This window comes from Lampetra fluviatilis, chromosome 1 (assembly GCF_964198595.1).
Source record: "Lampetra fluviatilis chromosome 1, kcLamFluv1.1, whole genome shotgun sequence".
NCBI lineage: Eukaryota > Metazoa > Chordata > Hyperoartia > Petromyzontiformes > Petromyzontidae > Lampetra > Lampetra fluviatilis.
In genome coordinates this window covers 31671916-31696281 of record NC_136275.1, presented here as the reverse complement: position 1 = coordinate 31696281, position 24366 = coordinate 31671916, and the positions used below count along the sequence as shown (strand labels likewise).

Genomic DNA, 24366 nt, shown 5'->3' with positions numbered 1-24366 from the left:
TGCTAACCATTGTACCACAGCAGCATCACTTTGGAGTAATGTTGAAAAGAAAAAAAGTGATGCACATAATACATATTAAAACACTAATGGATGGAAGTGCATGTCCGTGACTTTCAAAAAGATACATAGTAATTAAATTACAGTAAAATACTACATTTATTACACTTTTATTGCAGCAACAATGCTGTACATAGGGTTTACTTTTAAATATTTGCAGTGAACTTTCACAGATACAAACATTTTCTTACATTATATTCTTGGGTATTTTGGTAGTCATGTAGATAGGTTCAAAGAAAATAACCAAAAATAACAAAAAAACTACGTTTCGATCGCAACACAAGCGGTCGTCTTCAGGAAAAATGCTTACATTATGTATAACTTTTTACAACTATTGTGGGGGTGAATCAGGGATATAAATGTGCATGAATAATGAAGTGAAAACATTGTTCATATTGCCATGAAGTGGATTGAACACTTGATAGGAATTAGACATTAGCCTTTTACCAGTCCACTCCTGAACGAGGGTCTCGCCACACCATGATTTGACCATACTTCCAACTGGTCGCTGCAGGTTGAAGCAGCGGAGAGCAGATGTGCTGATCTGTTCATCCTACAGCCCGAAGGCAACCAGTTTGTGCATTATGCTAACCCATACAAGCACTAGCCAGTCTCGATATTTGCTTAGCTCGTGAGATCGGCTTCATTCCAGATGATTTGGTCATAGGCATTCGGCATGTTACGATGCATTTATTCACCAGCTTCAGAATCATAAATACGCAGTTGTACTGATATTCATGTTGTAATTGGCTCACTGAGAACCTGAAACCCAGGAATCTAATTAATCGATTTGTCTGGAGAGTGTTTAATTGTTACATGCATACTAGGCACAGTACACAATTCTATACACAACGTCATTTTAGCGAGAGCCCTGCGTTTAGTCGCAAGGTACTGCGAAGTATCTCAAAGGCAGAGGACTTCAATAGAGTACAGATCAGACAAATCTCTCGTCCCCCTCTTCTTAAAGCTCTCCAGCACGCCTGCTATCTTGTTCAGCTCCCCACAAAGTCGCACCTGTAAGCAGAAGGGTCAAAACAAGCAACATTGTTAAGTTTGCATTTCAGCTGCCACAGAAAAATGTTGCACAAGGAAATATCAGTAACATGAGGAACTATAATATATCTGACCATGCACACTGGATGTCACCATGAACATTGTTTGATAACCGAATAATAACAAAGCAGTTTTCATACCATGGGGCATGTCCCGCCCTACCCATATGTTAACTACCTCGCCTCATGTAGTACAGGAGCTCATGGGTTCGATTCCAACCCTGTATATTTGGAGTTTGCATGTTCCCTGTGGTCCCGTTGATTTTTCTCCAGGTCCTCCGGTTCACCCCCCGCCCCCCAAAATTTAGAAACATGCATTTCAATTATTTGGCTGCTATAAATTTCCATAATCCACTATGTTGAGCTATCATTTGTGGCCAGGTCGTTCAGTGGTCCTTACCTGGTAAAATAATAGTATATAAAAGGTGCTGACTGTTGTGTTAGCCGACTCTGTGTTGGATTGCATTGTATTTCTAAGTTCACTAGGTTTGTTTTCTACCCGATGACGATTGCTTGTTTCAATCGAAACGTCGTATTCTATTATTGAATTTATTTTCTTTCTACATGACTTCACCGAAAGAACCAAAAAGTAATAGTATATAGTTAAATATCTATTCTGCTCAGTGGCACAATGGCAGCATCTCTTAATTTGATTTTCTATCTCACTGTCAAAATAAAATATTGAATGTCATTGAAGTTGCATATGGTTTATGGACACAGAATTCATCAGTCAGACTGGTGAATCCACAAGGTTGGGTTAGAGAGTGAACATAGGAGCGTGAGAAGCATTAAAATGCATTCCCTCTACTACAAAACGCACATCCATTTCAACTTGATTTCTATAGTGCCTTTGCAGTGTACACAATGACTTGAGATTCTGTCTGCAATCAGCCACATGGCACATTTGACCTGGGTGACAGTGATTGCTGCTTTGAGTTGGCAGCTCGTCTACACGAGGACGTCGAATGTGGGAGCACTCCTTTAGCCGGTCTGTGTGGGTGTCACCGACGGCTACTTACTATGCTCCTCGATTCGCTGTGGGCACAGATATCTAACCACAGGCATAGACTCCCCTGTGGCTATTTTCAGGCTGTGCCAATGGGAGACGACCGGCAAAGAAAAACATTCTAGGATTGACGGTAAGGGTGTAAAATTTCCAAGTGTAATGTCTCTAAGCCTCATTATCAATAATTTTAAACTCACGCCAATTGTCAAATGTGGCTCGTTTACTGCGAGAATGTCATCTCGAAAGCTGTGTCAATCGAGAGATTGATGTTGCATATCTTAAAATAGATTCATTGGCAGTAGTTTCCCATTTTACTTGCAAACTGAATATATAATTAATATAACAATTGCTCAAAAAAATGGTCTTGTTAGATGTGCCAAGTGCTTGAAACCCAAATGTACATTTTATATAATTGCATGAGCCAAGAATGTCTGTGTGTCCCGCACATGACGTCACTCCACATGCCACACCCCCCTCCCACCATCATTAATATTCATGAGCGGGTGGATTTTTATTCACGCAGGTCGAGCGGAAATAACAATTTTTTTCGCAAATTCGCTTTAAGTTTGACGTTTCTTTATTGAAAGTGAATCTAAAAAATAATTCTACGCAGCAACAAAGTGGATTTGGTGTCTTTATTTATTTCTTCAGCTTTTGAGACAAAAGGTTAGTCTAAATTATGCTTAGACATTATGGTAAAATAGACACATCTCGGTGATTTTCCATATATTGTATCGATTTCAAATTTATTTTGACCCCAGCGACCGAAAGCAGAAGATAATAAAGTATCAGAGTAGTGAATTTTAACAAATTGAAGGTCAGTTATATACAATGCTACAGTGAACTGCAGTGAAGTGTTTGATGATGTACTTATGTGCAAGATTCACTGCCATAAATTTTACACTAGATACAATTATACACTGCTCAATTTTTTCGTAAATATTACAGCTTCCATCCTAGGAAGGGCAAAGAAGCTAGTTTTATATAATTGCATAAGATTTCAAGTATCAGTCTTAGCTCATAAGAAGTCAAAATTTTTCCATGCTAAAAATAAGCAACATGCAGCTTTTGACATTCCTGAGAAAGTAATGGAAATTACACAAGCTTTCTTATAAAGTACATTGTTAATTATAAAAGCCATCAAAAAGTGCCGGGCATGTAACATCATTCCGTAGGGTAGTTTAAAAACATAATATCGGCACAAATGACACACAAGGTAACAAAAGCAAGTATCACCACACGGCAATTGCATACGACCGGCTGCTGTGATCCTGTTTACCTGCGTGATTGCGAACTTGTGCATGGTGTAGAGGAGTGGCTTTGCTTGCGGCGTGAGCAGCAGCATGGTGAAGTGAGCGTCCAGCAGCAGTGATATCCACTGGAGGACCTGCATGCAAGAGACAGAAATGTCATCACCCCTCACTCATCCGGCCCATGTTCCAGGCAAACACTGCCGACAATCATTAATTTTGTTCACTTTAACTTGCGACAATAATATTCGTCAGTGTTCTGTTAAGTGACTTGGGAGTGACCGAAAAAAATAAAGCACAACAATGACCACGACTACCCACCAGACACCAAAAGCACGTATGACTACAACAATTTGAAATTAATGAGTCCAAATAAAGATGCAGAGTAAGATCATTTAGTAGCGTTGCTAGAGACTGCAGTGCACCAAGACTAAAATGGTATATAGTGTAACACAGATAGAGATATACTGCGTTCTGAAATGGTGCATGACTCACACCAACCTATCACTAAACATTTTACTGCTTTAGTGGACTTGATTAAGAGTAACTAAACTCAAGTGACAGGACTAATATTTAAATCGAATTCCACAAGTTGTCATTGATTACAATACGACTTGATTATAATAAATAAAAAAGCCTAACTAAACTAATACTGCTGCCGACACACATCCCAAAGAAAAACATAAAATGCAAATACTAAGCATTTCTGAGGAGGCACAAGGTAATCCAAAACTGCCAAATCTTACATGAGAAGATATACACTGACGTCCAAGGCACAATTTATACCATTCGCACTTTTATGGGCCATTAGGAGTAAAAGTATCAAATGAAAGCCCTCTTGCAAGCACATTGGGCTCACTGCCAGGCCTGGGCAGGCCAGGTTGCAAGGTGTCAAGTAAAGAATTGGTAATCTGTCCACGTAGATGCAGGTGCCAATGCATGGTGCAAAGCATTGTTTGTGTGAAAGCGTGGGTTTGGTCCTTTGTTTAATGATTCAACAGGAAGAGCTAAAGACACCCCACAAGCTCTCTGTCGCACGACTCATCCGACTCATCCAACCAGCTCACGGAAAAATTGCTGGCAGATCTACAAGCAGTGCCCATCAATGCCACATCGTTGTTGTGGTTGTCTTCTGAGACTAAGGAAAAAGTCACTTGTGCCAATACCCTAGATAGGCACTTGGAAGTCATTTTCAACCAATCCTTCAGAGCTGGGCTTTTGTAAATAAGGCTTGCAAAGCGGTATCGTTATCAGAGAAGGCAGTGTCTCTCCCAGACCCTGACCCCAATATAGGACACCTCTGGGAGTCACACAGTTAGAGCCAACGACCACATACCTGCTCCATATCTGGATCGGCATTCCCCAGCCTTCCATCCTTGGTCTGTGAGCACTGGTTGAGCAGGAACTGGAGATACTGGAGCAAGCGCTGTGGGCAGGGTAAATGGTGCACGTACAAAAACACACACGTGATCAACAACATTCATGGCCATGTGAAGGGTGCAGCCAATCAAACTTGTCAGTTTTTAAATAAAATATTAATTTTTAAATTGCAGCCTAGAACTTCGTTTTGTCTAATCAATTGACAGCCATCGCTGTAGCTATACAGAACAGCGCTGAATGTTCGTGTTGCCACCGGAACTTCAAAGCTCATTGCTTAGCAGAAGTGTGGTTCGAGTGGCAAGAGGTACTGTGATTATTAATAGGCCCATATTCTCTGCGTTGTTCACAATAGTGGTTTAAGACTTTCTACTGCAAAAAGCATTGTTACCACAGTATGAAAGGTGGTGGTTGGCCTTGAGAAGAAAATAAATTTGAGCTAGTATTGCAGTGCATAGCATTAATACTTCTATTAACTGAATAGGTATTTGCAGGACCTGAATAACCTGACAAAGGCAGGCAAGTTTTGCGTAACAGAATCACAACGGCTATTTATTTTAACTCAGCAATTTGCAATGCATGGGCGGTAGCATAGCCTCGCGGCTAGAAAATCTGCCTCTTGTTGCAGAAGTTCACGATTCGAATCCAGTGGCCGCCCTGGTCATTACTGCGGATGTATTAACCATAAAATACTATGTGGTGTACGCTTCACAGTGGACATTAAATATCCCGTGATATTTTTGAAAAGTGGCAATGTGCCAGCGTCATGATCAAAATTTGAAAAATCGAACAACTCGATTGGGATTATACAAATAATTCATAGCTCCCTACTGCGAAAATATTTGGCAGGACCCTCCTGTAAAAAGAGTCAAGAGACACAACGAGGCTTTCCTGGGAAAGTAAGCGAAAAAACACAAGTGCCTACCACAACATGCTCCGCTTGCAGATCTTTCAGGTAGGGCAGCATGAAGTTGTCGCTGAAGGCTGAGCAGAGGACGGCGTTACTGCAACATGTTGGTCAAGGCCTCGCAACGGAACGCGACTTTAATGGGGTTATTTTTTATTAAACAGATTCTAGGCAAATGACCAAATGCCCAATACATCAACCAGCTAGCAATAAACTGCACCATCAAAGTTGATTATAGACTTGACACGTTACTTGAATTTACCAAGGTTATAGGATCTTGGGATAAATGACGAGGGAATTCCAAAGTTAAGCAGTACGAAAAATGACCTGCAAATTACTCGATTGGGATTACATTTAACATCACCCATAACTAACAAATTGCCATGACCCTTCTGATAACGTTGCAATACTGAGGCTTCCCTGGGTATACAAGCAGAATAAATAATAATTAGATAAGACAGAGTAAGGCAGGAACAAGACCAGCGTCACCTGACCTACATTAGCTGGGTAGCCAAGTAATCGGCACAATACTGAACCAATCCGGTTTACAGATTGAAGGGTTTGATTTCCACAGCTGCCCTGTATATGCCGTGCTGTCTTACTGCTACGTGCTGCCTGCTGTAAAGTGGGTCTCAAGTAAAATATGGATATCATTGGCAAAGAGACCGACTAAAAGCCAGGAATTAAAAAAAAATAACATCTAACGAGAAAGATGTTACATCAGTGTTGCGGAAAGGTGGCAGAATTGCATGAATTGCCTTCCCAAATATAACTCTGAAGGTTGTTAAACAGATCATCTTCAGAGGCGTTATAATATCCCTCTTACGGACGGACAGAGCTAATGCATATACTATTAACCTTGGTTGGAAAGCCAAAAAAAACCCCACCTAATCAATAATTGCATATTTAGAGACCACAGTAACTGTGGTTTGCTTGGGTTTCATTTTTTTAAGCATAACATAGTTGAGTGTAATATTTCACTTATGTAATTGTGAATTGAAAAAAGATAATTTGCAAAATGACAATGAAAAATCACTTGTTACAAAACATTAAACCAAATGAATCACATCTTGACTTAAAGCTTTCGTGACTGCAGAATTCATATTCTTTGGGTCTTTCAGTAAAGCCACGTATATAGAAAAATAAGAAAAATATCACGACGTTTCAATCTATTTTTCACCTGATGACGATTGCTTGTGTTGCGATCGAATACAAATGAATCACATTTACCACATGTGCTGGGCAAGAAAGTAAAATCTGAAAGGGCTTCCAATGAACTAAATAAAGAACACTAATTGCACTAATGGATCCATTGCATTACACCACTGGTGTCCACAGGGAATGGGGGTCCTATGGAGACGGACCTCATCAGCTCACAAATGTGAATTCACCACTGCTTCACGGAAACCCACAGGGACGAGTGGCTGCCCCACATTCGTTTGACCAGGTGAAAACCCTCGATTAGTACAATGAAAAATAAATTCAAAATACATATGTAAACTCTGACGTTTGAGTTACCAGGACTGCAATCCTTTCTCGACTGTTTACAGCCGAGCCGGCGGTGAAAATTCCACATTCCTATTGTGGGTGAGAGGGGGGAAAATCCCTTCCAAACGAAGTGGTAATTATTTGCATGCACCCCAAAGGGATGATGGTCCAAGTCAACCCAACAGCCAGGATTTGAACTCGCAAACAGAATCTCGTGAGTGGCTCGCGTTACCGCCGAGCTAGCTGGCAGGTTAAAGACACTTTACAGATCATTCATCAGACAGGGCGGGGTATGGGGGGGGGGGCTCGAGCGCACAGGGACAGGATACACGAGGGCGGCCTGCTTGAGCGGCAGGGGGCACATGAGCGGCCGGCAGCTCCAGTCGGCCGAAAACTTGTCCCCGCCGGACTCGTAGTCAGAGTCTCCCTCATTGTCCCTCGCAGGCGTCGCCGCCGCCCCATCCGCGCCACTGTCATCGCCGCCGCCGCCATTCGCGGTGCCGTTGGTCGCCGCGTGGGGAGGCCCCGACTTGCGCCTGCAACCTGCCGCACCCTCCACCTGCGCCAGGCAGCCCGTGACCCCCGACACGTCCACCGTGCAGGCCTCCAGCTCAGAGTCTGTGAGTCTTTGGGAGGGGGGGATTTATACAGGTAGGAACAACAGTTCGTTGAGGCAGGGCTCATTCAAAAATACACAACTCCACTGTTGCATTTCTCATTGCTGCGGCTGTATTAACGATAAAGACTACGTGCCGTCTGCTTCACAATGGACGTTAAAGGATCCCCCGACGTCATTTGAAAACAGTAGGCCATTGTGGGCGCACACCATGGCCCAAATTCACATACTTAAAAGATAATGTACTCAAAATCTACGGAATTGGGATTACACATAGCAGGCCAGGTGCCAAGTGATCTTGTTCCGCAACAGGGACACACAGCTGGTACCACTGGGGGATTGCCCTTTTGAATGTTTGAGATGTGATTATAAGTCGCTTATCCCGTGTACAGAACTCCCAAGACTCTACGGCGTTAAGGGCGCTTCTTCAAAAACTAATTATTGTGCAGTATGTCGTGCTACATTCACGTGGAGACAATGTAATCAGCCGGTGTGCGTGTGGTGCAAGGTGGATCGATCGTGGCTGCGAGTACCCGAGGATGGCCTTGAGGCTGGTGATGAGCAGGGCTTCGGGGGTGTCAGGAAACGCGAAGAGACACTTCTGCACTAGGGAAAAATCCCTCCGCTCCAGCGCCAAACTCAACACCCCGGGACACGCGCTGCGGCACACCGACCCACCGGCTGTGAGTTAGTACACAGTCCGCGCAGAAAAATCTCAAGACGGCTTAATTATTTTACCATCATGTCTTTTGTTTATCGCTCTTTCTAAGTTAGTTACACTTTTGTTTGCTCCATGAGCCTAAATGCAACATTCGTGTATCATTCGTGCAAATATTTTCCATAAATCGTACAGGGTGCGTGTATCCCGAGCAGAACCAATATTAATAAAAAAATATTGATGATTCGTTACATGCGTATACACGTTATAGGGGTTATTTGACCACATAATTCATGGTGGTCAGTGCAGATTGATGAAGGCTGAGAGCATAGACGTTGGCGCATAATTATGAATGCAGCACAATGGATTTTTTATGCTGACAACATAGCCACATACCTCCTGAAGAAGTGAAATTGATCTTGCTCAAATGACTATTGAGGTGGTGGCCCATTTCCATATTGCAGCTCTGGGCCAGTGGTGGACACTCCACATTCCTATGACAGGGGCAAGTCTATCCATGCCTACTAACCACTACCATTCTCGATTTGCGACGGCCTGTGCTCTGGAGGCCGGTGAGCGGGGGGGGGGCACCTGTGTGAAAGGGCGCCCGTGCTCGCCAGACACACGAGCGAGCGCCGCGGGTGGAACGAGTCGGCGTCGCGCGACCGCGCCGTCGTCGCCGCTGCTGCCAGCTCACGTGCCAGACGACCCGCCAAGGCCGCCACGTCCGGAGCGGGGCACGAGCACAGCACAGACTCCAGCGCCGTGCAGATCTGGTCATCCGAGCCGTCCTGCCATGAGGGAAGCGCAGACCCCATGTGATGCCTCCAAGACGATCACAACAACTTAACTCTCTCAGCAACCCAGCAACTCCAAGTTTAACTCTCACGGTCTCCAGAAAAACCCAGCTACTCTCTCGTGCCGCCAGCAAAATCCAACTTAGCTCTCACAGCCCACACCAAAATACAGCTCAACTCTCGTATCTCCACAAAAATCCTATTTATCTCAGCTGGTAGTGGAAAACGGACAAAGCTTATGTGTAAATGATTAAATCCTAGTTGTAAAGCATAAAACCAAGTTTCACAAGGCTCTTTAGACAACGAGTTCCCATTTCAGGTTATGTGCACTGATTGTCCAAAAATGGTTTGTGTGAACTGAGTAGTGGTGGTGTGCATTGTCATGTAGGGGTATGGGTTTAGTCCTCAGTTTAATGAAGAAACAGAGGACTAGCTTAATATCCCGGTTCTATGTGGCACGGCTCATCAAACCAGAGCACAGAGCAGCTGTTGGCAGATGTAGGAGCCATGCCAACCAACAAAACGTGATGTGCCTGCAAATTCTGCTCACTTTAATTTCTATTAACCAAAAGATGCTGCCTTGGTTAGTAATCCAGAGGTCGCTGGTTCGATTCAATCTCCCAGCAGGGGAATTTAAGAAATGGTGAAAGTTTGTAAGAAACCCCCGCGCCTGTTAACCGAAGCGGTATAAACGGGATCACTGCAGTAAGTCGATCAGCAGGTCACGTGCGGTGGGATAAGTGTGAATACGCCCACCTCTGTCTGGTCGTCTGGCCAGCGTGGAAGAGTAGGCCAAATACCATTTAGAGGGACTCTCTAAGAGTTCCCTATCGTGGAGGCCCTTCCACCAGCAGCGGCGTGAGCAAGCCAGTGCACGGCTGCTCCTTAACCATTTATGAACTTCCGAATACAAATGTAATGTAGAGCGATCATCTCGAGACCCAAGGCAGCAGGGATTAAACACACCGACGGAAGCATTTTTAATCGGTGGAAATGTTCTCGGACCACCATGCAGTAAATAAAGTTGGTGTTTTGCGAAAACTTTTGTTTGTGCCACAATTCCAGAGCATTTCCCACCCACGGCCTTGCGAAGCACAGGTTGGGAAGCCCCGCTCAAAGGGATCTTAAATCCTACAAGCAACGAACCCAACATTGACATGCCCTCACCTGCATGAGTGACAGTACAGACTCGGCTGTGACAGGCTCCTTTTGTGCCACTGTCTGAGACTTCCTGCTTCTCTTTGGCTGCGGACACGACGAAGTACACACCATTAATAAAACAAGAGATAACATGTAAATAGATTTGCACTTGACATTCAGCAGAGTACAGTTGGCGTAGCAACAGGCTGGCAGTCGTAAAGGCAGTCAGTGAAAATCCCATCTGGTGATAAGAGGGGGCTGTGTTTTGCGGACGCAGATAGCAGAGTGGAATTTGCACCCTTTGCTCAAGTATGAACAAAAATGCCTTTGTGATATGTGCATGCTTGTATCTGGGTGAACATACATTCTCACAAAGTCAAATATCCCTTCATTACCCAACACACGCCAATGGGGCAAGTGCTCAAGGCGAGCACCTATTAAGAATGGCACGACACGTGGCGTGGTATGGCCAGCACGTGTCTGGCACCTTTGTATCCTCCCCCTACTAATGTTTCACACATTGCAACTGCCACACACTTAACGCCGGGATGATCTCCGAGACATCCAACACTGGCCACTGGTACTATCCCACCATCTGGCTCGTAGCACATTCATTGCTGAGCAGTATTTTTTTTATCACTGTTGCTGAGCAAAGTCTGTCTGGTAGATGTCACCGCGACATGCGTGCCAGGGTTGGCATACTATACGTCCGCCAACAGTGACGATTGCTTTTGCCAGCATGTGGCCGTGAGACAACGCAAGGTGAAGGAGCTGGGATCCACAACAGTTGATTCCTCTCGGATCCATCATTTTCGAAGTCCGAGCAACCAGAAAATCTGCTCATTGACACACCCCACAATGCACCGTGGCGAGATGTTAACTACCTCGCCTGGTATGCTGGAGGTCGTGGGTTCGATCCCGACTCTGGCGCCTGCTGTATATTTGGAGTTTGCGTGTTCTCCACGTGGTCATGTGGATTTCTCACCAGGTCCTCTGCTTGTTCCTTCCACATTTAGAGTGAACATGCGTTTTTGACTATCTAGCTGCAATACATTTCCACATAAGCCACTTTAATTGAGCTATCATTGGTGGCCTGGTCGCTTCTGAAAAAGAGCTAAATAGCTCAGAGTGGGCCTTATCTGGTAAAATTAAAAGTTTAGTTTACGTGGCTACACTGGGTCCCATAAGCCAACTCAAATAAAGGAGGCCCACAATTAATGCGGCAGGGTATCCCCTTGGTCATAGGGACTTAAATTACACTCATCTACTAATGAAACATCTTTTGTGTTTACGTTACCTTTGGATGCTCGTCCTTCACAGGCTGCGCGTACCAGTTGACCAGTGTCGGGCTTGGTTTTGTGTCTATCGAAAAACCAACAAAAACAACGTTAAATTTTGCACAAAAAGCACAGATTTAGGTAAATTTTATTTGTTTAACCAGAGACCATAATAGTTTGTTTTGCAAGAGTGACTTGGTTCACCAAGATGGCAAAAGAAAAATAATATAAACTTTATCAAAGCCATCAAGAAAATAACAATCAGGGCAAAATGTGTCAAAGGAGAAATCGAAGTTTGGATTTGAAATCGATCAAACACACACCAAGTGCTACACAACTTGACGTGACCTTTTAAGTGATTTTGTATCAGGTGGGCAAGAATCTGATTGGCCTTTAACTGAACTGAAATGATGGCATGCGCAACAGTCAATATTTGTTTTACTTTTTTTATAAAGAACATGACTACAATAGACATCTATGTCAATAAACAAGAAAACAGTCCATTACTAAATACAAGTACAACGCATCTGTCCCCAGAACTCACACATGGCTCATCCTAGGAACTAATTATTACTAATTAGTGCCATACAAGATGCACCGTGTTTAGCGCCGACTGGACAAATTGAATGGGACCACAAGGGGCAGGGGGGTGTGGTCACCTGTGTGGAGCAGCTGGTGCTGCTTGCCCAGGGCCAAGGCAAGGCAAGTGGGCTCACAGGTGAACGCGCTCACCAGCAGGGTTTTGCCATGCGCCAGGAACAGCTGATTAGACACACGCCACAGCTGTGGCAAAGAGAGTGGTGGGGCGGGGGGCAGAGGGGGCAACAGGAGAGGTGGACCATTATGACAGGCGACAACGGGTATGTATCTTGAATTTATTTGGCACCATAGGTAGCCAACCGCGATAATTCTATCAGGACTGCTGCACTCGCCAATATCAACCACACGTAAAAGAAGATCTGGCCTGTTTAAGTGGACAAGCTTGAATGACTTTGTGAATTTAACCCCCTAAAAACTAGATTCATTCCCTGGCTAAGTACAGCACTCGGCGACAATCATTTTTTTCCGCACATTCAGTTGCCGAGCACAGGCAGCTCATGTACACGAGGACGTTGAATGTGGGAGCACTCCTTTAGCCGGTCTGTGTGGGTGCCACCGACGGCTACTTACTATGCTCCTCGATTCGCTGTGGGCACAGATATCTAACCACAGGCATAGACTCCCCTGTGGCTATTTTCAGGCTGTGCCAATGGGAGATGACCGGCAAAGAAAAACATTCCAGGATTGACGGCAAGGGTCTAAAATGTCCAAGTGTAATGTCTCTACGCCTCATTATCAATAACTTTAAAAGTACACCACTTGTCAAATGTGGCTTATTTACTGCGAGAATGTCAACTTGAAAGCAGTGTCCATCTAGGGATTGGTGTTGCAAATCCTAAAAGATATGAATTGGCCACAGTGTTTCCCATTATTGCTGTAAACCAAATATGTACAATGAATATAGTATTGGCAAACAAAAATACCGCCAAAAAAACATTCCAGAATACACAGTAAGGGTCTAAAAAGTGTATTTTTTTTTATTTAGGCCTCATGGACATTAAGCGAAACCTAAAGGCAAAATTTTGCATGTTGCTCATTAGCTCAAGCGAAAAAGTCAACATGAAAGCAGAATGACACAAATGCACACCACGTTTTCTCATTGAAAATAAGTACATTTCAAAATATCACTGTCGTGGTCACAAAAGCAATGTTTGTGGGGAATAATATCTATTTTCTGGACTTGTGAGGCATAAGCAATCAGAAAATAACACTTACCCAAGAACAAAAACAAATATTTTTTGTTACACAACGAGACAGGCCATCGCTCTAGCTAAGAAAATCATCTCTCCTTTGTCCATCGGCCTTGTGCACAATATTTCCCAGCAATAAATAACTAACTCTGAGACCCATGATACACTAAGAACCTAATAAAAATGCCATTCATGTTCACAAGTCTTGAATAGTCTTTTTGCATACACTGCCTTTGCCGGGAAGGACCATGGCAAGTGAATATGAGCCTCCCAGAGCTCATGCCCTTCGCAGGGATTGAGTACAAAATCATTCAATGGTTCCTGATTAACACCACCGACCGAGTGGGGGAGCTGGTGGTGGCAACACTTACCCGTCCGCAGGCTGTCTCACTGCCTGGAAGACTCTTCCAGTCCTGCAAGGTGTGAAACTGTGTGTTCCACACACACAGGGCTCCTGCAAAACAAGGCAAGTGGTGACACACTTGTGTGGTGGGGGCATGTCGCAACCAGTGGTTGAAATCGCAAATGTTAACACGCGGCTGGCCGATAGACACAAGACTGTCCCTCACGAGGTGGAACAGGATAAACCGTGAAAATGAAATGGCAAAAAATTGATTTATGCTTCAATTAAAGATATATCAAAAATGTTGACAAGTCATTGAATCTTGCTTCGATGGGTTGCGTGTTAGATATATATATGGCTCAAGCTCTCTAAAAATGTGATTTACATTCTCGGGGCTTTCGGTAAAGTCACGTAGATAGAACAATAAAATAATAATAAATTAAAATGAAAATCAAGTGAATAATCTTTTTTTAAATATCACGAGATTTCGATCGCAACACAAGCAATTATCATCAGGTGAAAAAAGAGGGGGGAAAGCTGCTGAGGAAAGCTGTTTTTAAAAGACCCAAAGAATATGAATTCCTGCAGTCACGAAAGCTTTAAGTCAAGATTTAACCGGCCTCTACGGGGAGGGGGTTTCCACACAACTATTAGATCTTTTAACAAACTTCGAGACAAGAAGGCTCATCTGATCGAGTCGCTCACATTTCTGAAGAGATGCCGCGACACCATGGTAATACCGATAGCCTTTACACTCACATCTGCTGCTGTCACTTCTCCTAATGCTAAACGGATCTTGTTCAGGGCCGGCCTATCCCTGATATCAGAGAGAATAAGATTGCTCCGATTTGAACTAGACAATTTAGACAAGACTCTCTTGAAATCACACTTAACATTGACGGAAAAAAATGTCTACATCCGATTGGGACCATGTAGATAACATGACAGCCTCTTCAAGCTGCCTCAATGTCAGCTAAATGCAAAGATAACCTGATTTCCAAGTTCAACCTTTTTTCCAAGAAGAAACCAGATCCACACATTAAAAAGTTAAACGTTGACAAGATTGTTATCAATCAGAGTAACAGTCCGATTTCCGACAGCCTAAAATCGGTTCTAGCTAAAAGGCAGAATTTTGCAGTCACCCCTAAACACATCCCAGTTGATATCATTGCCCAGGTGGAAAAGGATGGCAAGTTACCATTCTTGGATGTTTTAATCGAAAAGAGACCAGATGGCTCAATGGGACAGTCTACAGGAAAGCCACCCATACAGATACCTATCTAAAACATGACTCCCACCACCATCTATCCCAGAAAAATTACCTCATCAAAACTTACACCATAGAGCTCATTGTATATCCGACCATCATCACCGAGCCAGTGAATTGGAACACGTACTCCAAGCCCTCAAGATGAATGGATATTCAGACTACACAATCCGTAAAGCTATCACCCTAACCGTTGGGAAAGAACCATCTGAGGACCCAATAAAAACCATCACCTTGCCATACATAGCAGGGATCACCAAAACGATTTCCAAAATCATGAGCAAACACAAGATCCAGGTTCGATTTAACACAGTACATGAAATTAGTGATCTGATCCCATCTGTGAAGGATGTGATCCCTGACATGCAATAGCCCAGCGTCTACAAACTAAGCTGCGTCTGCGGCAGCAGTTACATTGGGGAAACTAAGCGACATGTCTCGGACCATGTTCGTGAGCATAAAGCAGATCTGTAACATGGTAGGACCAATACCTCAGCCGTGGCTGATCATTATTTTAATGCGGTGGGGGCTCACACGAAATTGACTTCTCCAAGACGAAGATACTCTGCAAGCCCACTGGCTATCAACAAAGATTCGTTCATGAAGCCATCCAGATATATAGACAGACACAATTTCAAACGAGAAGATGGGTCCCAACTGAGCAATCATTGGAAGGACGTTATAAACCAGTTTAAGTCATAACTGGCTGTGATGTTTCCATCCTACCTTCCGATGTTAGCAGTTATTTTCGACTCTGATTTTACAGTAACAGGTTCACACTAACAAAGCCGTCGTTTACATTGACATGCTCATCTCTTACATTGACATGCTAATCTCTTACATTGACATGCTAATATCTTACATTGACATGCTAATCTCTTACATTGACATTCACATCTCTCTCACTTTTACATCACTAGCCCCGCCCACGTCGTTTATGACCCTTGGGCTACACCCATTTCAAACCTTTAAAACAGCCTGCCTCAGCCGCTTTTTCCCCTCTTTTTTCACCTGATGACGATTGCGTGTTGTGATCAAAACGTCGTGATATTTTCATTATTTTTATTCACTTTATTTTCATTTATTATTTTGTTCTTTACCGAAAGACCCTGCAGTCACGAATTAAGTCAAGATTTAATGTGGTTTACATTACACTATCATATCATCTTGATGACCACAGAATCTAAAAGGTAATTTTAACACTTTTAGAATATACCTAGATTTTAAGCTACAGCCTGAAATGGTTTATATAAAATGCACACACATGAACTTTATTACCAGGTGAGAGCTCAAGAAGACAAAAAGCCTATTTTGGGAGAAAGCCCTGGGCGGGGGGCTATATTCTAGTTAATTCAAGGCTAGAATCCAGATGTAGGAAAGTTATCACCATGTGCACTTGTTAAGAGGCAATTAACGCTTCACCACACCTCCAGAAATTGCATGGTTGTATGCAGGCAAAATACATGCATGTTATGAAAGTGGGTTTTGGGCAGGACACGTCATGAAATAAGGTCAATTAAAATTACACGAAACAAGGTCAAGTCTAGTTACAGTGGCAGCCAAGGACATACACCGAGGAAATTGAATGATGAAATCAGCTGTGTGCAGGTGCTCAGTAGCCGATTACAGCGCAGGTCTGACATATTGTGGCAGCAGATTGTGGAGGCCTTCACATGCACCAGTGGATTGAGCATGACTGATGATGACAATCATAAAATAAGTTAATCACCTTTAACGGAGAGCTCGTATGGGTGCCTCACCCCTGCCACCACCACGTGCGACTCATCCAGCATTGCCAGGGAAACGACCTCTGAAACGACCTCAAAGGCAGGCAGCTTCATCAGCAGGTCAGTGGTCATCACCCCAGTCTGACCATCATCCCCCGCGAAGCAAAGTGGAACCTCGGCCCTGTACAAGCCACCATCGCTACCTGCGCCACGCAGAACAGAGACATCCACATTTGCTCAACAATGCACCCCGTACAGTTAGGCATGGGTGATGCACGCCTGCAAGCCGCTGCTTTAGAGGCAAACATTGGTTGACCGCGTCGTTATGCGACATTGCAAGAGGACGTCTCACATAATAACGTCACGAGGAAGCGGGACATGTGCATGGTGTGTGATGTTGCTTTGGCCAAATTTTTTTTTATTTAGCATCAGTTATATATTGTCAAGTTTTCCATAACCCTTTGGCCAAGTTGGCTAATTTTACTGAACAGCAATAACAAATTTATGCTAAAGTTTCAATTGTTTGATCATCTTTACAGGAAATGTGATCTTTCCGCCACAGACAGATTAACAGAGCGGACACGTCAACACTTGTAAACGCTGGGAAAGCATTAAAAATGGGCAACACGTGTCACTCACACAGCGACGTGAGCTGCACTCTTCCCTGCTGGAGGCTGACATCGTGAGCCAATGGTCGGGCTCCAGAATGCCCCGGTCGCAGCAGGAGCTTCCGCTTGGCACTGGAGTTGTTGAGGCTGTGCACGTGGAAAGTAAAGACCTCATCCTGGGCAGAGAGACACCAACAACCAACGCTAAGGCAATGAAAAATGCTTCGACTTATCAAATATAAATGAATTTCCTATGCTCACCTTACAAGCAACAAATGGTGCCTGTAAGAATCTTTTTTTTCGTGATGAAAGTTGTGCGACTCATGTTACAATTAGGCTAACGGAACTACAACTGTACAAATGAGACAGAAAAATGTGAATATAAATAAGACAGTAAAAACAAGAAAACAATGCTCAACTCTTGTATCTAATCGTGACAAAATCATGACGTTGCATAGAATATTTTTCTTATTTTATTGCTGCCTTGTACAGCTTTGTGAGATGTAGTTTTGCAAATGTATTAGAATCACTAGGTGGCATTAACCGATACGTTATAGAATCAGAATATTTATACCTGGTTAACTAAACTTGGTTAACAAGCACAAGTAATCCTTCACCAGAACTGAGGTAAATTACAATTGTCATTCATAATGTTTAGCAAGTACAATGTTAGTGTATTTCAGCTAATTATAGTGGATCACAGGTGTGGCATTTGGAGCTACACAAGCCACTACATAAGTTTACCAAGAACGGTGGACACCTGCCATCTAAAGTTTTACCTTCCTTGCCTTTCAATGAACTGTCAAGATCCAGGTCACAATCCAACGCACGAATAAGTTGTTTCTGACATGACCCAGTGGCAGCCCATTCGTCGCTTGTTACAGACATTCGTGGTTATAATCTGGCAGGCCACCCTGGTTAATACTATGGGTGTATTAACAGTAAAAACGCACGCCGTCTGCTTTACAATGATCCCCTAACGTCATTCGAAACAGGCAGGTCACTGCGTGTCGGCATCATGGTCTAAATTCGAAAATTATCCTGAAATTACTCAATTGGGGTTAAACATATCTTTTACCACCCCCCTCCCTACTGACATAACAATGCCTGCAAGTAGGCCAAGCGCTGATTCACCTTGTGCCACACAGGGATATCTCTGCCACTGGGGGTGCTGTTTTAAATGTTTCAGATGAGATTTAGTCAAGAGTTGTGCAAAGACGATGTTCAAATACAAATTCGTCGATTTTTCCACATTATTTCAGGCATATCTTTTGAGTGCAAGAATCTACTTCGATTGAAGAATTGTCGAATTAGTACGTTTTTTTAGGCGTTTATTAATTACTGTTTAATAATCGGTTGTTCATGACCTTACCTTTTCACTTAAATACACAACAAGCTTTGTCTGTTCGTCACCAATGGGCTTGCAATACCTGCAAAGTAAAAGGAGAATAGCATGATTAACCCTCAATGGTTACATCACAAAGGCATCACCGGAGCCACATCAACATAAACTTGCAAAAGCAAACACAGCACTCCTTTATAATGACCGAGTAAGAATCATACATATACAAATCTAGTTTCAAATTGGGCAAATATGGAAGAGTAATACATATTATTGGTAGAGCAATAATTCAAGTGCTTCCATGAAAACACGAGCAATGGGGTACCAATCTCTCTTGGCTTGGATAGTGGGCAAAAACGTTTAATGGAGAGACCAGTTTGGTAACACCACTACCTGACTGCCATTTGCAAATCACAACGCCATAAGAGACTGAGCAGACAGCATGTATGAACACCCGCTGCGGCAGAACGAAAGCAACCACGGACACGGCTCAGTTATCGTAACAAAGGAAATTCCCATTAAATATCTCTGCGTGCGTTAGCGCCGCTACCTGATGACCTCGCCCTGCGGTAGCGAAGCCTCCACGGGCTGCTGGGGGGCAGAGAGCAGCACGTCGAGGGGCAGCACGGCCCCCCCCTCGAACAGAACGGCCGGCTCCCCGCCACACACGCCCGGCACAAGGCTGTGAATCTCCGCCGAAACCTGTGAATAAAACCCACAGCCAGTTGCCGATTTTGTTTGATGAGCATAAACCAACTGGAATCAAACTAAAATTTATGATGCAAAAAGTACGAAAGGCAAAATATTGCAGGATACTCACGGTGGCCTTGAAGACTTTGTCAAGATTGACATCTTCATCTTTCCAAATTCTTAGTGTCTGAAATATGATTAAAAAGACATGAAAGGGGAAATGTGCACACCATTCTCATACACAAATATTTCTCATTGCATTGGATCTTTTCTGGTTATGTCATTTAACGAACAACAAATCCATTAGACGTTGCACATACCTCATGATTGATAAACTCTACAACCTGCAAAATTAATGTTGTGGATTATTTTTTATGAATTCCCGCTTATATTACATACATTGTCATGATTACGCTTGTTTACCCAAGAAAGCCTCACCGAGTCGCAAGACTAAGTCTTAAGACTCGCTAAATCCCTCTACCCCAGTCTCAGGAGGGTCCTACCAAGATTTTGCAGGAGGGGTAAACTTTGTTGTGTTATCCTTATTGGGGAATTTTCAGGTATATTTTTACATTGAGATGTTTGGCCAATATAAGTTAGATTGTATATTCTTTTTGTACAATGGAAGGAAATCCTTGAACCCGAGGAAACCAATGCAAACCAGGGGAAGAACAAAGTCCATAATAAAAGGCGCTCGAGTTGAGAAACAAACATGGCTACTTCTTGCAGTGAGGCACGAGTGTGAGTAACCACTGTGACACCCCCCTGCCACCCATAGGGCATACATGTGGCGAGATGTTAACTCCCTCGCCTGGTATACAGGAGGTAGTGGGTTCGTCCCGACCGTGACGCCTGTATATGTTGGAGTTTGGGTCTTCTCCCCGTGGTCGCATGGATTTTTCTCCAGGTCCTCCGGTTTTACCTCCACATTTAGAAACTTGCGTTCAAGAGAATGGCTGCTATAAACTTCCACGTGATAAGCCACTTCGTTGAGCTATCATTTGTGGACGAGTCGCTTTTGAAAATAAGCTTCATAGCTCAGTAGTCCTTACCTGGTGAAATTAAAATAGTTAATAGTTTTAGTGTTCGTGTAGCAGAGAAACGAACAATGGTACCTTCTTGTCTTGCACGAGGATGTACTCTGCGGTGAGAGGGTTGTAGATGGCGGGTCCTGTGATGCTCTGGCCCTGCCGCAAGCTCCATGTGCCAAGTGGCTTCTGCTCCGATACCTGCATGTGGAAAGAAGTTAAAGTCAAAGAAAAGCCTCACAGATGCTGTTGAGCCCTGCCACTGCACTCGTACTGAACTATCAATCCGGGCGATTGGAGTGATTGTGAAAAGCCACAGCTGCTCCGCACAGTCACGGTTATGAACCCATCTTCTGTGCTGCCATCTCCTGGCCAGACGGCAGCGCAGCATATTTTTCAGATGTACAAATCTACGTGATCCACCAACAAATTAACCTCATGGCAGGACCCCGGGTCCCACATAAACGGAAGTCAAAATCGCAATTAATTAATTAATTTTTGGCGACTCAGTCCAACGGCGCACATAAACGCTGCGACCCACCTGGCGCGGATCATTCTGTTGTCGTACAAGCGCAGTGAGGACGAATGCACAGAACAGCTGAACAAGCGAATGCACTCCATGCTTGGGTATGGGCAGGATCATAAGTCTTATCCAAAGCTGCTCAAACTGCCTACACGACTTAAGTCCTTTATTTGTCATCACGGTATGCATAATACAGTGAAACTGCTCTTATCTTCATTATTATTTGTGACCTGCCAATGTCTGCAGCCAGGATCAATCGATGACAATCCTATTACCTGCAGATATTTAACAGATGAGATGCGTTGCACCGTTACTTCCTCCTGTTTGATAATACTTCTCGTCCGTATGCATCTGTGCAGATAGGCTTTTTTGCGGTTAAGCCATAGTCGCCACATACCGCTCGTATAAATGCGGATAAGAGGAGCGGCAACCAACTACTCTGAAGAGTAACATTGGTATACACGCTTGTTACAATATGAACAGCGCATTGAAAACACGTACTATTTTATGTACGGTTTACAAAGTGTGTTCACAAATCCACACTGAGAAACACGATGATTGACAGAGGGGTGTAAATTGTTTCGATGGTGTAGTTAAATAGAGGTACTGCAGGTAAGTGGATTTCAGTTTGAAAGGCATAGTTTGCCAAGACAACACTTGCCACCATCCTTCAAGCCCATTGGTGAAAAATAGCAAAGTTTTTGTTTCCATTATGTTTATGCGAGAGCCGGGGGTTTATGGGACCCCGGGCTCCCGCCATAAGCTTCAAATGCGCGTAATCACATCTCAACAAAGTGAAAGTCTCTCCCTGATAAAATTACCATTGGGCCCGAAGCAATTGGGTGGAAATTCCGTTTACCAATGGTGGGCGTGGCATTCATTCTTAAGCGAACCGCGTGGCATTCTTTCTTAAGCGAGCCACTGTTTAACTGCGTTTAGCGAGGCTGTAATTAAGCCATGTCGTAGCAGATCGGTGCGAGAAACGAGAGTACAAAACGACGGGCCCGTCCTGTCGAAAAGGTGGCCGCAAAGTGCCTCTGCCCCGGTCTCACAACCTGCCCACTGAAGGGGTGGAGGAGAGACTTCTCGCCCAGCCGATGTGACAATGGCCATCGGCCGGTAAAGTTAAGAGTCGGTGTGAATTAATGCCTGCTCAAATAAGCGGGAGGCTGTGCTCGTGTTCTGTTATCCTAATCGATCTTGATGTGAAGCTTTCGTGACTGCAGGAATCCATACTCTTTGGTTCTTTCGGTAAAGTCACGTAGGTAGCAGGTCCACTGCTGGATTATTTTTTCCGCCTGATGACGACCGCTTGTATTGCGATCCAAACGTCGTTTTTTTATATTTCTACCTACGTTACTTTACCGAAAGAACCAAAGAGTTGTGGAATCGACATCCCTATGGTTAGGACGAGTCTCATTAGAAACACGAAGGCGTGTTCATTAAGAATTAGAAAGCAAGATAAACCACTACGCGATGTTTAAATCAAGTCACCCATCCACCACAATGCATTTCCATCTTAAAGCCATACGTGCAACTTAATCTCTAATTAAACACCTAAACCAAGATAAAATACAATCGACATTTTTACGCGATTTAAACTAAGACAATTGAAACACGCTTTGCAATACTGCCTTGGTAGTAAATAACTCCCATTAGTTAATTCCACTGCCCTAAAATGAAACAATATATTAGGCGACGTTTTGGGAAACGGCCCTTCGCAGCATGTAAGAAGCTAAGCGTTAAAACGTTAAACACTTTAAATTTTGATTTAAAGCTTTCGTGACTGCAGGGATTCATATTCTTGGTTCTTTCGGTAAAGTAACGTAGACGGGAAATAATAAAATAATAAAAATATAAAACAATAAAAAAAATTATCACGGTTCGACTGCAACACAAGCAATCTTCATCAGGTGTGAAATCCACAGCAAGAAAACGTGATAATTGTATTGTTCTATATTTATATTATTTTATCATTTCCCTTCTACGTGACTTTACCGAAAGAACCAAGAATATTTAAACACTTTAGTTAATCGCGCACTTAGGCCCCTTGGCCTAGTCGGCTGAGGCCTCGCCTATACCACCCAACCATGCGGTAGTTCACGACACGATTCGGCCAACGAGCGGCCCCCCCCTTCTTCGCTTGCGATTCAAAAGGCTGCCCAACCATCGACTTAAGCTCGTTCGGTCGCACGAATGATCCCGATGGTGGCATGAGGCCCTCCCGGCTTTGCCAAACGCGGCCATGTGGCAATTACAGAGGGGGGCGAGTTTCTTAGGCTTCAACAGCCACGTGTGTACAACGCAGAGACGGAGGTGGTGGGAGGCTGGTGAGGGTGGTGGGCTCGGTACCTTGATGAGGGAGACGCTGCGGGGGGACCTCGTGAGGAGCGCGAGCTCCGGCGCGCCCGGGGTCCCGCAACTCGCGGCGCCCAGCAACTCGCGGGGTCCCAGGCGCAGCGAGGACACGACCAGCGGCTCCTGCAGCAGCGCCATCGCGGCGGGCGGCGTGTGACGTCACCGCGTCCTCGGCGTTGGTGAAGTGACGTCATCACGCGATGTGGTGACGTCACCGCGTCACCCCCGCGCCTCACCCCCTCCCCCGCGTGAACGAGGTGAGGTCATCACGCAACGTGGATGTTGGGGGCTGGTGGGAAGCATGTGCAGCAGTATTACAAAGAATACTCTTTGGTTGTTTTCGGTAAAGTCACGTAGGTGAAAAGTAAAATAAATGAAGACAACTAAATTAAATCACGACGTTTCGGGCGCAACACAAGCGTCCTTCTTCAGGTGGGGACAACGTAGCGAAAGCACAACCGCTTAAGTGTGTCTAAGAGATGGCTATGACGAGGAATTATATCGTCGCGAGGGATGGAGGGAGGGAGGGGAGGGGCCATGGTGAGTGTGGGGGCGGGGTGTGGGCTGGGAGGCAACGTTGTGAAGCACGGGGGGGCGCTGGGAGGGAACGCATGGAGTTCAAACTGAAGCTTTGTGATGCAGGGGGCATAAGTAGATAAGAAAGCTAAGCCTTTTGTTATGCTGCCGGGGGGTGGGGGGGTAAATTAGAAATGCGCATTTATTTAAAAAAAAATTCCTACGTGACTTTACTGAAAAAAACAAAGAGTATGAATCCTTGCAGTCACGAAAGCTTCAAATCTAAAATTATTACAAATAATATTTGTGATTTGTTTTATTTCGGTGATTTGTTTTGTTTTATTTTCACCTACGTGACTTTAACGAAAGAACCAAAGAGTACAAAGAATATGTGCAGAAGTATTGTTATACAATGCTGTGTCAATTCATACGGTTTGGCCGTATTCTTGTACCGGGAAATTGAGTTTTCAGGTCCATACGACGTACGGCCGTTTCAATACGGGCAAAAAACTGTGTTTTGTTTTTATTTCTCCCTTGTGATGGTACTTT

At 44.1% G+C, this 24366-nt stretch overlaps 1 protein-coding gene and 2 non-coding genes across 3 annotated transcripts; all 3 read right to left on the bottom strand.

The window, feature by feature from the left end:
* Positions 1-143: 143 nt before the first annotated feature.
* On the bottom strand, positions 144-23471 carry NOL11 (nucleolar protein 11). The gene is made up of 18 exons (XM_078860732.1): positions 23296-23471; positions 20508-20621; positions 19523-19579; positions 19253-19404; positions 18733-18790; positions 17392-17536; positions 16755-16955; positions 13787-13869; positions 12285-12408; positions 11646-11710; positions 10376-10453; positions 9003-9202; positions 8287-8412; positions 7467-7763; positions 5668-5746; positions 4702-4791; positions 3395-3502; positions 144-1071 (listed from the first exon to the last, which is right to left on the bottom strand). The coding sequence occupies exons 1-18, from the start codon at positions 23437-23439 to the stop codon at positions 961-963; spliced, it is 2232 nt and encodes a 743-aa protein (XP_078716858.1). The 5' UTR covers positions 23440-23471; the 3' UTR covers positions 144-960.
* On the bottom strand, positions 2073-2203 carry LOC144937086 (small nucleolar RNA ACA64). The gene has a single exon (XR_013637566.1). It is a non-coding gene; the product is annotated as a small nucleolar RNA ACA64 (small nucleolar RNA).
* On the bottom strand, positions 12740-12870 carry LOC144937080 (small nucleolar RNA ACA64). The gene has a single exon (XR_013637565.1). It is a non-coding gene; the product is annotated as a small nucleolar RNA ACA64 (small nucleolar RNA).
* Positions 23472-24366: the final 895 nt, after the last annotated feature.

Excerpts from the sequence above, each read along its gene's own strand:
- NOL11 (XM_078860732.1), bottom strand. The coding sequence starts at position 23,439 with ATGGCGCTGCTGCAGGAGCCGCTGGTCGTGTCCTCGCTGCGCCTGGGA. Across the intron at positions 16,956-17,391 it reads AGTGCAGCTCACGTCGCTGT|GTAGCGATGGTGGCTTGTAC; the intron begins GTGAGTGACACG and ends TGCGTGGCGCAG. Across the intron at positions 12,409-13,786 it reads GTGAGACAGCCTGCGGACGG|CTGTGGCGTGTGTCTAATCA; the intron begins GTAAGTGTTGCC and ends TCTTTGCCACAG.